Source organism: Saccostrea cucullata, unplaced genomic scaffold, assembly GCF_032062105.1.
Source record: "Saccostrea cucullata isolate Sc308-1 unplaced genomic scaffold, CSIRO_AGI_Scuc_v1 ctg530, whole genome shotgun sequence".
In the NCBI taxonomy this organism is placed as follows: Eukaryota; Metazoa; Mollusca; class Bivalvia; order Ostreida; family Ostreidae; genus Saccostrea; species Saccostrea cuccullata.
The window spans coordinates 50129-64593 of NW_026934319.1; the positions used below are offsets into that span (position 1 = coordinate 50129).

Here is a 14465-nt window from a genome sequence, read left to right on the forward strand (position 1 = left end):
TCTGCAAGATCAGTTGTCTTGGTCTATACGTACACACGTGCGATGGAGTTGTCAAACGCATCTTGCGAGCTCGGAGAAACACGTTATGTTTTGCCGAGAAGTTATCATGGCAGAAAAAACTTATTTTCTTTATTAGATCATATGAATACGAATTCTGATTAATAAAAATTAAACAATCCCGGTTTTCAGTTTAGAAATTTGCTACACATTTTATGATTACGCTCCCTATAGTGCAGTCTACACACGAGCAGAATCCGACCAGGAATTAAAAACTTCCGTCATTTAATAATACACACAGAATAATTTTTTTTTCTTTAAGAGGCAATTGTATGATAATTAACGGACAAATAAACATGAACTTATACAATTGTTGATACAATATTATCAATTCATCAGTGAAAAGATATCAATCGAAGAATGACCTAGATATTCTCTGTTATCAAACATGTTAAATAAGGACTGAGGGGGAGCAAGCGTAGGAATATTGATATTTTTTATTTGCATTTCGGGGTGAATGTGACTTACTAAAAACATTTTGACGTTATTTTTGGTTACTTTAACTTATGGCATACATTGTACACAATATTTTTCTTATCATGAACAATGATGTATCTATACTTGTCATGATGGAACAATTTCGTCGGAACATTTTGTGTGAGTCGCCGCTGACTACAGTAATATATCTTGAACTAATAGTAAGCACTGATCGAATATATAAAAAAAAATAGAGGAAAGAGGTGTCGCACCTACCGGACTTTTCAAAACAAAGGGCAGTCTAAACCAAAAAAAATAACAACATCTCTTGCATTTCTCAGTTTATGAACCGTACGCTGATTTATCAACAAAACAAATAAAAGGTTCAATTTCATATATAAGATGTTTGTTAATCTAGGTATTAAATCAGTATAACAATTTTGGTAATTTGCTTTCAATAAATGGTATTCAGGATAAAGCTTAGTTAAACACCCTTCCCTGTACCATAATTATGTGTTAACATTACAAAAATTTTGAAAAACATGTTTTTGAAAAATTCAGTTTAATTAGTATTTCATTAAGTGACACGATAGCGGTCGGGTTATTTTTAAGTTTGTTGTTCTGACTACAGTGGGCCAAGCTATTTTCCGTTCAATACTAGCCTTGTATACTGAACATTGTATTTAGCCAACTGTTTTGCATCTAAAATACAGCACGGTCTAAAAATAAATCTGATTCAATTTATCAAAAACACGTACAAATATAAATGCTGATTTTTAACCCCTATTATAAATTTTGGAGAAATATTCCCCTAGCAATGTATAATGTCAAAATCTCTCAATCACTTCAAAAAAATATTCCACACAGAATCTACATATTATTTTTCGATCCAAACGAAAACGAAAATTCAAAGTTATACGTATATGTTGGATAAATTCCTGAAAATCTCTTTGCTTTCCCTGCTTTTATTGTGTCCCCTTCAAATAAAGTAAAGTCAATGGGGTCTCGAACGCAGTATACATAAGGTGAAATTCGCACCCTCCCCTTTCCTCTCTTCTTGTGCAATCTCATTCAGGTCCAATTTAGCCCCTTTTTTATTTTATTTTATATCTTTATCGCTGACGACTGCCGTTCATCTCTTTCACTTAGTTTTAATGTCGCATTTCAACTGTCTCTATCGCCTGTATCATGTATGTGTATCTAAAATTATAGACTGAGATTTTAAGACCCCTGAAATAAATTAGGATCAATCTCCATGTACAGCAAGGTTAAACCGTCCTCCTTATTAATTAAGACTGACTTTAATTCAATATCGTCTACCCCGTTGTCAAAACTTATCTGACTGAAAACGTTGTCCGTGGAAATATATATGCTGCGGATGCATACTCCCCGTCGAGGCCCATCGAGACCCTGGCGGAAGTTTGGATGCTGCACAGCGGTGCTTTTTTCTTGATTTATCTTTTTTGATATATTTTTCTTGATAATTCATTTATTTAATATTATTTATTTTATCATATATTATAATCATTTATTTTATCTTTAAATTATTTTTTTGCTTAAAGAAGCTATAAAAACTAACAGACAATGTTTTTTTCGACTCTAGATCTGAGAAAAATATATCATATAAAGATATGCATATTGAGACTTTTTCGTACATTTAGAACATAGGGTACATGCCTTGTTTGAGCAGGAAAAATGTTCAAAGACAATGGATTATTTCTGATCAGAAATCACTGTTGTTTACTTACATTGGGAAAACTGATGAAAATAATTAATTACAATTCTTACTCTTGGTCTTATATAATGCTAAAAATGTTCTAATGTTCTAATATTATGTGATTAACGGCAAATAACAATTTCTTTAAGCTTACATCTAAGGACAGATCACTCAACTGTATAAAACTACCCAATAAAGTGTGCAGTGTTTAGAGCACCCTTAAATTATCAGACAGAGTGTATTTTGTCTTTAAAGTACGTTTTCTTTTGTGTGTCCTTTTTCTCTAATTTAAAAGAAAATATGAAAGTAATATTATTAATGTACATGTATTGTTTGAGCATTTTAGTGCCTTTTTATTTGTACTGATAGGGAAAAATTATGCAACAACTTTCAAGTTATTGAATTTGATTCATGTTTTAAGCCAGATGCTATATGGCATTCACAATTTTGAAAGAGGCACCATTGATCATCATAACAATACACTTAGCAGTTGCTTAGCTTGGTTACTGAATACCCATATGCAGGGTAAGGGAACAAAAATGCATTCCAACTAATCAGTAATGCCCCAAACACTGTGACATAAACCCCTGACCCTAGGTCCACACATTGCACAAATTTTAAAAAGGCACCCTTAAAATTGCCTATCAAAAATAAATAAATTTTTTATAAATACAAAGGAGCAGATTTCAAACAATTAATTCATTTTCAGTATATAAGTACTGTAGAGCCCTCTTCCCCCCACCCCTGACCCTGGGGCCTTGAAATTCACAATTCTGCAAGATCAGGGCCCTTGCTCATCATAACTATATAGGTAGTTCATCTGCTTCATACCCAGAGACAGAGAAGAAAATTTTCAAAGTTTTAATGTATTTTCACTATATAATCAATAAAGTCCCGCCCTAACACCAAAACCCCTGACCCTGGGGCCATAAAATTCATAATTTTAGAACAGGCATTCTTGCTCATCATAACAATGTACTTACTTAGTTTATTTAATTCCTAGGAGCAGAGAAGAAGATTTTCAAAGAATTCATGTATTTTCAATATATAATCAAACGAGCCATGCCCTAACACCAGAACCCCTCACCCTGGGACCATAAAATTCACAATTTTGGTAAAAGCGCTCTTTCTTATCATAACTATGCACTTAGTTAGTTTATTTAATACCTAGGAGCATAGAAGAAGATTTTCAAAGAATTCATGTATTTTTACTATATAATCAATAGTCCCCCACCCTAACACCAGAACCCCTCAACCTGGGACCATAAAATTCACAATTTTGGTTGGGGCACTCTTGCTCATCATAGCTATGCACTTAGTTTATTTAATACCTAGGAGCAGAGAAGAAGATTTTCAAAGAATTCATGTATTTTCACTATATTATCAATAGAGCCCCCCCCCCCCAACACCAGAACCCTTGACTCTGGGGCCATAAAATTCAAAATTTTGGTTGAGGCACTCTTGCTCATCATAACTATGCACTTAGTTTATTTAATACCCAGGGGCAGAGAAGAAGATTTTCAAAGAAATCATGTATTTTCACTATACATGTATATAATCAATAGAACCCCACCCTAACACCAGAACCCCTGACCCTGGGGCCATAAAATTCACAATTTTGGTAGAGGCACTCTTGCTCATCATAACTATGTACTTAGTTGGTTTATTTAATACCCAGGAGCAGAGAAGAAGATTTTCAGAGAAATAATGCATTTTCACTATATACTTATTTAGCCCCGCCCTAGTACTAGAACCCCTTTTAGTGGTTTAGTGGCCCCTCAGGCCCCAGGGGGGCAGGGATCATGAAATTCATAATTTTTGTTCCCCTTCACCCATAGATGCTTTGTGCCAAATTTGGTTGAAATTGGTTTACTCAGGTGACCTAAAAATTATACAAAATAACAAGAAACATTAAGTAGAAATGGAACGCAAGAAGTGCCATTACAAAAAGCGTATTGTAAAAATTCTAGACATAGAATCTCAAATCGCCACATGCAATTGATAGTTTAATGTTTGAATTTTTATTTAATTGTACTCTGCTGTTTGCATGCACTTTTTGATTAAAGGTAGGCACGAGACGTTTGAAAATAACCTGTGTTATCCTCTGAAATCAGAAGATAATCTATCCGACATTGCATTGCCGTGTCCATATATATTGTAAAAAATTTGGCCGCCATATTGAATCTAGCTATCCTTCAAAAACGGCGCCGCCCAGACATATGAAACTTGTGTCGATCTTTATAGCTTTCAGGAATTATGAGCGCTTCAAGAATTAATTCAATGTTGTAAACAGACACCTGTGGAAATTTGTTATTAAAAACGTCTTTGTTGATGTATTCATACTTACAGTTTTTTTTACTCTTTTTACAGGGAGGAGTAAGAGCTAGTCGCGCTACCATCACAGCATACGTCTTACTGACTCTGTTAGAAAACAAAGATATCAGGGAATATAGGGTATTGTTTTCATTTTATGTAAAATATCCTTGATCAAGTAATAATAGGGATAAAAAAAATTTACGTTTTTTTCTGTAAAAATTCTGCTACAAATAATAACAAGAGCACCGCTAAGCGGAGCATTCCTTTGCGGCAGGAACTTCATCGGTAAATGCATTGTCTCCATTCCAAAGAAATATTCTCAAGATGGAGGTACATGAAGATACAACAAGTTGCTGTCCTTTAAAAAGGACTAATACGTGGATCATATGCATGTATTTCTAACCTAAATTCAGTTAAAGAAAATTTCTAGGTTTAGTGAATATTCATGTAGCTATAGGTTCGTTCACATTTCCTCAAATATTCTGCCTGCTTTCACTCACAGTACTTTCATAACGAAATTGATAAACTTTATCTCTGATTGGCGTATAGTTTTAACATTTTAAAAAGTTTCTTTTGATACATATAACCCATAACGGCTGGGGCTTGACATCTGTTCTGCTTTTATATGGAAGAAATCTATCATTGAAAAAAATAGATCTGATGGTACACGTGTAACACAGCTATGTAGTACATTGATTTTTTTCGACCACACCCCCTCAATCTCCTCGACATAGAAATCTGTTGCTACAGGCTTGTATTAAGCTGTAATTGAATTGTCTTGAAGTGCAAAACAAATGCCATGCAATATGCATAACCTCTGAGAATACCCGCCGAAGGAATAAACAATGACAATATACCGGTTTTGAGAGGTCTCTGACACGCCGACGTAATAAAAAAAATGACAATATACCGGTTTTGAGAGGTCTCTGAAACATGGGAAATATCGATCTTAATAGCTTTTAGGAATTTCGTGCGCCTTAAGAATACATAACAGGTTTACGAGGGGTTATCAAAAAGTTCGTGGATTAGCGCCATCAAATTAAAACCGCTTTAGGCACATCAATGAATTTTTAAATATCTAGTTAGCATCATCTTTTCTATCTGAAAAATAAACCATCAATCATAAACTTTATTTTTCAATAAATTAGTAATGTTTTTGTAAGCAATGGTATGTTCAGGCGGCGCAATCTCGAACACGACGTTTTTGCGACCTATGTGTAGCTGAGAAAAACTTCTTTTGATATGAACATTTGACATCCAATATTCTCGTTAATTCAGGTATATTTTGGGACACAATTGTTCCATAAAATATGAAATTTTCACTTCATTCTGGAAGTTCTATAAAATTTTATCGTAAATTTTACATGGAATGTCCAACTAAATGAGGCCTTGAAAATGACGTCAAAAGGGGGAAGGGTTCCTTTTTTCAACATTCTATCAAATTTTGCCCCTGAAAAAAATTATATAGACCTAAGAAATGTTTAAACTGGCTACAGAGAAATAATATGCATCCAGAATACTTGTCTTTTAATGTCAAAATAGATTCACAGAGAAAAAGGGATACACAGTTAATGTCGATTTGTAGTAAAAGTGTGAAAAATCAATCGCGTCAAAAAATGACGTTGATCATATGTTGTAGGTATTGAACTCGTAAAAGCAAAGTATACTGGCACAATCAAGCGAGGATCTCTCCCAATGTATAAATCCATTTGGAATATTATATTCATTGAAAGCCGCTGTTCATGACATTGTAAAGTCATATAAACAAGGCGGGTTTAAGTCCTTACTCAGCTCCAGGGAATCTCATCCAAAAAAGTACATGAGGTAGAAGAAGAGGACATTGAAAAAACAATGACGTTGTCGGACTCATAAAACGCCGGGTGATCATACATGTATAATGTCGTTTTTATTTTATAATAATTTGGGAAAGAATGAACGTATCAAGGTAAGATTTTCAACATTTCTTTATTTTTTGTTGTCTTATGTTCCATATAAATTTTGAAAGCACAGACTGCATAGTACTAATTTTATAGCCCAAGTCCACGAACTTTTTGATAACCCCTCGTAATATCTAATAAAATTAGCTTCCAAAGTATTTCACTTTAATTTTTGGAAATACCGGTATTTCAAATATTTGATTTATTTTGTTAAAACCCTTTATTTCTATACTTTTAAAAGCCTAGTACTTTAAATTTCCAACGTTACAAAATATTGAAATGAAAACCAAGAAAGTTATGCATAAATTCTGCATAATTTTAATTAAATATTTTCAAAAACAGACAAAAGAAATACTAAAACAGCATTTTCTTAAGAAAAGCTGGTTAGATTTCCTCCAATATCTGAATATATACATTGTATATAGTATAATAGGATTGAAATGATGAGAGAAAGAAATTGAACGAAATTGAAAAAAATAATTTTAAACATCACAAAAATTCAGGCGTGAAAGATCCGTTTCAAGAGTGGGTTCAAATACCTAGGAACTATATTTCTATATATTATACTTCAATTTAATTCTTCTTAAACTCAGGCACGTAGCAACAGGGGAGGGGGGGTGCCCTCCCACTTTTTTCTCAACATTACTTAAACTGTAGGAAATGTTCATTGAAAGGTTGGTTGCCAACCACCCCCCAACTTTTTGTGATGTAAGGAAAATGTAGAATTGTAGGTTTAAAAAATTGGTACTGGAAGAAGTTGGTATTGGAAAAAGTTGACAAGCAAACCCCCACTCCCACCCAACCCCCCAACCCCCACCCCCACCCCCACTCACTCCCAAGAAATAGGATTTTCGACTTCTTGAAACTTTTGGGGGGTTTTTTCGGGGGGGGGGTGCTTGTCAACTTCTTCAGTAATTAAAAAAAATTCTGGCGGCCCCTCTTTCAAAAACGATGCTAAGTGGTTGAAACTTGCACCGGTATTGAAAAAAAGATACCAAACAAGGACATCGAAAGAAGTTCGTAATGTGTTGTTTTTTAAAAAGTTATGCGAAAACCATCACGTTTCCAGTCAAAGAAAAATATACGTATTTATTGAGAAGAAAGCTTATGGTAGTCCGATCCTCAGGTTTATAAAATTAGCAGTTAAGTAATCAAAAATACTCATAAAAATATCCCTGAATCCAAAAAGTTATGTAAATTTATCCGCAATATTTCTTTAAAGTTAGAGATTAAAAGTTAATCATATTACATATATAATAAATATAGGGAAAATTGTCAGATTTCCGATATTTTTGCAGAAAAAGCGAATTAGAATATCAGCAATGCATTTTCTCATTGCAAATTAATCACAAAATATATATTAGATTAAAAAACAATAGGTATCCAGGCATTCAGAGAAATTGTCAGGATTTTTTTACTTATTCGTATTATACGTATTCTAGAACACATAGTGTAAAAGGCATTTGCAATCATTGCAAGACACCACAAATCACTTCTTATTTCATATAATGCAAATAAGCATTGGTATCTAGGGCTTGATTCAAGAAAATCTTATTTCTTTTAAACTGTATTATTTATTTTTCCCTTATAGGGTACAAATGTCAACTTTTATAAGACCTTTTTTGTGACTTCCAAAATTTAGAATCTTTTAATGATGAATAAAATAAAAATTGTTGCATGATAAAATTTTATTTTCAAGCTTCATTTTGATGCATTTCAAATTTAATATTAATTTCTGGAGTTATCCTTCCTGGCTGAGGATCGGATATCCTTAATTTACCTACCGTTTTTATCCAACCTGTATGTATTACCCTGTATTGGAGATAACATGACATGTAAATGGTCAAAAGCGGGAAAAAGAAACTCCTGTGAAAAAGTCATACTTCGTTGCAAATCTGCACGTTTTCCATACAAACAGCTGATAATCAATATTGATCAAACGTTTGAGTCATAAAAAATTCCACTTACTGTCGAAGCGTTTTGGTGATTTAATGAACTTAAATTTCATCGGGTATAACCAAATATTCGGGTGTACATTGTATGCAAATCGTGAATGGAGTATCCTGAAGTAGATTGGAGGATGATACTTAAACCTTATCTTTTTTAATTTGCATTTTTGAGGGGTGTATCACTCTGGAAAGCATATATGTTTTTTTTTTCTTAAGAAAAAGAAATCTCGGAGTTTATGGAGATTTGAAACATAATATTGAAATAGCATGTAGACAAGGCATGGTTTTTTACATCAATTTTTTTTTCATTACTTAAAACTATATTTATTTTCATAAGTTTGTAAATATATTTTTTTTTATAATGAGATACAATGTAAGTAGAAACTGAATAAATTGACAAACAATTCGTGTTAAAAGAAGGGATACAAACTGGGCACTCCCGTAGCCTCGTGTGATACCATGTACATTCCTTCCACAATATCGCATGTTGTGTTATACCCGGTAATTTAACAGTGTTCAGTGAATTTGAATCAGATCATTTTGGATCAAATTAAATGGCTTTTCAACGGAAGTACGCCATGTTGTGGCGTCGTAGAGAACCCCTTAAATCTTACCCACAAGCTGTAACGGACACATTAACACACACATACGCACAGCTGCGATGCTATATCCCCTCAGCAACAAGTTAGGCGAGGGGATAATAAAAACCGATCGGCTAATGAAAAATTACAATTAATATGCCCATTGGAATCTTTAGCAGACCTGTCGCGAAAGATTGTATGCATACATGTAATTATTTAGATAATTATTCTTAAGGAGAAACTCGGATATCTATTCAATATTAGAGTAGTTACATTTTCCAAAAGCTCTTGGAATTTTTTTTAAGAATCCATATTTGATTTACACCAGTTTTTGGGAGTTAAACTATCATAATGTTCAATCTGCCATGGTCATCACGCATTTAACATGCGCAGTAATCTGTGTTTATTATATAGAGCCGAAAGCGAGGCTACTATGTCAAACGATTTACTCCGATGATATTCAACAGAAAACATGCATAAACATCCGCCACAAATAGTTCATGTCATTTTCTCCTAAATTGATCTAATTTTCATAATTTGAAATGTAAGTAAATGTAATGATAAAGTAATCTTATTTTGAATATTAGATTTCGTTCAAAGTAAAACTAAATTATAATGAACTTTTTTCAAGTTTTCGTTATGGAACTCATTTTAGACGGGGTCACGTGCAACGTCTTCGAGATTACTGTCAGTGCCCTTAAAACGGAAGCCGTGGTGATAACACATGAATTAAATCTACGCATATTAAAAAGTGCAGAAATTGTTTTGATCAAACATAAACATTCTGTATCAAACTGAGGAAAGTGATATTAACCTTTTTCTAACTCAAACTAATAAAGTATTTTGATAATTTAAACTGAAAATATTAACTGTAAATCACACTGGTAAATGAAGTACTATCCTGCGTATTATGATGACTGCGGACGCATCATCCATTGTTTACTCCGGGAGAAATATTAATTTGTACCCGATGAAATTCGGAGCAGTTCATAGAGGTTTCCCAGACAGAGCAACTATTAAAATTTCTGCTTTAAATTAAATGAAAAATGTGAATGTATATTATTCACCGTTTTGTTTTAGTATGTTAATGAAAAATTAAGTTGTAATTAAAACTCGTAAAAAAAAAATCATATTTGTGAAACCTAGCATGAAGATTATTTTGACCCCACCAGGACTGTCTCAGTACTTTGATTGCTAGCGCTCTCGAGCGCTAGCAACTACGTTAGTCCAAATTCCTTGAATACGCATGCTTGGCCGCCATGGCCGTGCATTCTGGGAAAACTGTGAAAACTACTACAGATAGACCGTACGCTAACAATTTCGTTGTATCATGTTGTAGCATGAAATAATTGTTTATTTATTGTGTAGCTTACACTTTAAAGATAACTTCATATTTATAATATTTCAAATTCTGGGGTTTTTTTTGCTGACGGAAAAGCCCCAGACATAACTGAATGTTCTAAACAATGACAAGGGAGTTTTTTTTTTTTTTTTTTTTTTTTTTTTTTAACATCTAAGCACAACCAAAGATAGATTTTAATTTCTGATTGGTCAATTCAGTCAATCTTATAAATTCCAGAAACAGAAGCAAGAATTTACACTAAAAATAATGAATAAATCAACTATTTGTGTTAAAAAAATTCTGATGTGTATAGCTTTTAACCTAACATATCTTGACAAAGATGGCCCAAAGGACCAATTAAGGTACTTCATATGCGTTCCAAACTCTCTGGACTCTTTACACAACATACACTTTGAGTTAATTCTATATTCCTTTCAACTCCCATGTATTTTCTTTGCTAAATTTCCAAGAAATTCTCTTCTTTAAATCAGCCCATACATGCAATGTCTCAATCGGCATCTTCTTCATATTATATAGAGCCCCCCCTCTCTCCAGTAAAGGTCTTATATGTTCCGTTGCGCCAAAACTCCAATAGGTCAACCCCACCCACCCCTTGTTTCTTTACCTATGTGTCTATAAAATGGATACCTTCACAAAACAAAAATAACTTTATCACTCTCCAGCCTCAATAAATATCAAAGAATTCAGCAAAATAAATCAATTGATCACGGATCTTCCTTTCTGTGTTTAAAAATTGCTACGGCGCTAGCTCACCTATCTTTTTAAAAGATAAACTTGTTAGTATATAGCGTCATGCACTGAAAGAGATACGAACGACAACTCTACATACTGTCGGAAAGCGGTAAATCTAGTCTTCCCGACGCCCGACGGTTCCGGATTTTTAGCAATTTCTTTTTTACTGGTGCACAGAATTTATTCAAACTTTTCATAAACATTTTCTTGGTTTAAATGAATTCATTAATGCATAAAAACTTTAGGAAACATGCATATTTATTACTAAATCAGCAATATCACTTGCCAAAAGCGGTACATCTAGTACTCTCTTATAAATGTTAAAACTAAAAACGGACACCGATGTTTTCGTAAAATCGCGATTAAAAATAACAAAATGAAGTATATTTTTTCAATAAAAGGAAAACCTCATTTACATACCAGATAATGTGTACGCACACAAACTCTCACATATACCACTGTTTTCATGTTTGGTCATTAAATATTTGTTTTTAACTTGGTATTCGTTTTTTTTTCACAATACTAAAAAAGATTAAGTTCTGACGTAATGTATAATGTTCGTGTAATTGATGTATAATGTATAATGTTCGTGTAATATTAATTGATATACATTTATATTCACAGAGAAGTTTTATATAACAAACCTGTTAGGTCTTAAAAAGATGCTGTGTTAAAATACATATTTTATCAACATTGATAATATTCCTGCGAAACTGAAATTTTCATAACACATGGGTAAAGGTGCAAAGTAATAATATATTTTACAAATTTGAAGACTGTGAGCAGTGAATTATATAAATGATCCAGTGTCCATGTTTTGCAATGGGAAACCCAAAATATGTGTTGGATGAAAAAGTAATAGAAGGTGCACAACGGCAATATGTAATAAAAATTCTATGGAAATTTCGTTCAGTGTTGTAAGAGGAGTTGCGGATAAGAGATGGGTATACCTAAAGCGTAACAAACAGATGAACGGAAATCCCGATTAATAAATACCCTCCCGCTTTTCAAGCAGGGGGTATAAAAAGGACTAATGTGGGCAGGCAAGCATGATGGCCCATGCATTTTTTGCCATTCAATGTCTCTGAATGTCTTTCTTAAGATTGTTGCAACTCAAAAAAATCTGAAATAGTTGTCTGTATTTGATATAATAATACTGTTCACTCACTTAAACTCCCAATCAAAGATTTTATTTTACACCATGTTCAACTCTCATGAGTGCTTTCAGTACTAATTTGATTTAGCTGTACTGGTCAGAGACCAGAAGAGCTTATGCGATAGTAATGCTTCCGGCGTCCGTCCGTCTAGCTGTCTGTCCGTCTGTCTGTCTGTCTGTCTGTAAACAATTTTTCAAAATGCTGTACTCCTCCTTCAGATTTGGTGTGATTTCAATATAACTTAGTACACAAGTAGACTACATTAAGATACATAATTTTATGTATCAGTTTTTGATTTCTATGAACGTAGATGCCGTGGTTACTAAAAATAGAAATTTCTGTGAAATACTTTTAAAATGCTACTCCAAACACAGTTTTGGTCTGATTTCAATATAACTTGGCACACTAGTAGACAACACTAAGATACATATTTCTCTGTATCAGTTTTTGATTTCGATGAACGGTGTTGCCGTACGTGGTAACTAAACATAAAAATTTCTGTGATATACTTTAACAAGAGGCCCAGGGGCCACATCGCTCACCTGAGCAAATCGGCTAGGAAAAAACAAAAATCAGATCAGAACTGAAAAGTTTTCTTTAAAGGGGGGGGGGGTAAGTGAGCTTGAATTTAATAGTACTTTAGAATGCCTTCATATTAATACAGCATATAACTTTGCTGTTCTTGATAAAAAGATTTTTTAAAATCATTTTCTTCCTATACTATCACTAATCATTGCTTTGAAGTACTTGAGAATAAGATTTTCCTATAAATTCCTGTGTAAAACTTTGATCAGCCATTGTGGCCTCCTCCTACCCCTGGGGATCATGATTTGTACAAACTTGAATTTATGCTACCTGAGGATGCTTTCACATGAGTTTCATCTTTCCTGGCCCAGTGGTTCTTGAGAAGAAGATTTTTAAGGATTTTCTCTATATTCTCCTATGTAAAACTTTGATCGGCCATTGTGACCCTACCCTACCCCCGGGGGTCATGATTTGAACAAATTTGAATCTACACTACCTGAGGATGCTTCCACATGAGTTTCATTTTTTTTTCACTAATTCATAATTATCTCCCCTTGGATAAGGGCGTGGCCCTTCATTTGAACAAACTTGAATCCCCTTCACCTAAGGATACTTTGTGGCAAGTTTGGTTGAAATTGGCCCAGTAGTTCTTGAGAAGAAGATGAAAATGTTAAAAGTTAATGACGACGACAACGACTACGACAACGACAGACGACGGACAAATTTTGATCAGAAAAGCTCACTTGAGCCTTCGGCTCAGGTGAGCTAAAAATGCTACTCCAAAAACAGTTTTTGTCTGATTTCAATATAACTTGGCACACAAGTAGACTGCACCAAGATACATATTTCTGCATAATTTTCGGTTTTCATTTTGATGAACGGTGTTGTTTGGTAACTTAGCATAGAACTTTTTGTGAAATACTTTAAAAATGCTACTCCAAAAACAGTTTTGGTTTGATTTCAATATAACTTGGCACACAAGTAGACTGCACCAAGATACACATTTCTGTATATCGGTTTTGATATCGATGAACGGTGTTGCTATGGTAACTAAACAGACATTTTTTGTGAAATACTTTAAAAATGCTACTCCAGAAACAGTTTTGGTCTGATTTCAGTATAACTTGGTACACAAGTAGACTACACCAAGATACACATTTCTGTATATCACTTTTGATTTTGATGAACGGTGTTGCTATGTTAAATAAACATAGAAATTTCGGTGAAATACTTTAAAAATGCTACTCCAAAAAACAGTTTTGGTCGGATTTCAATATAACTTGGCACACAAGTAGACTACACCAAGATACATATTTCTGTCTATCGGTTTTGATTTCGATGAACGGTGTTGCCGTGGTAACTACACAGTCAGATATTTCTGTGAAATACTTTTAAAAATGCTACTCCAGAATCAGTTTTCAATATAACTTTACACACAACTAGACTACACCAAGATGCATATTTCTGTATATCGGTTTTTGATTTCGATGAACAAAGTTGCCGTGGTTACAAAAAATAAAAATTTCTGTAAAATACTGTCAAAATTCTATTCAAAAACAGTTTTACTCTAATAATAATATAATTTGACACGCAAGGAGACTACACTGAGATACATATAATTGTTTTTATTGGTTTCGTTAAAAACTTTTTTTTATTTTGATGAATGATATTGTCATGGTAACTAAAGTTGCAAATACTGTTAAAATTTATTAAA

The 14465-nt window shown here is 33.4% G+C and overlaps 1 protein-coding gene across 1 annotated transcript in view; it reads left to right on the top strand.

The window, feature by feature from the left end:
* The window catches only part of LOC134240475 (CD109 antigen-like), a 55744-nt gene that overhangs the window by 23429 nt on the left and 17850 nt on the right, over window positions 1-14465 (top strand). Inside the window, exon 10 of the mRNA XM_062722558.1 lies at window positions 4562-4645. Within this exon, the coding sequence (XP_062578542.1) occupies window positions 4562-4645 (84 nt within the window). The remainder of the gene's footprint in view (window positions 1-4561; window positions 4646-14465) is intronic.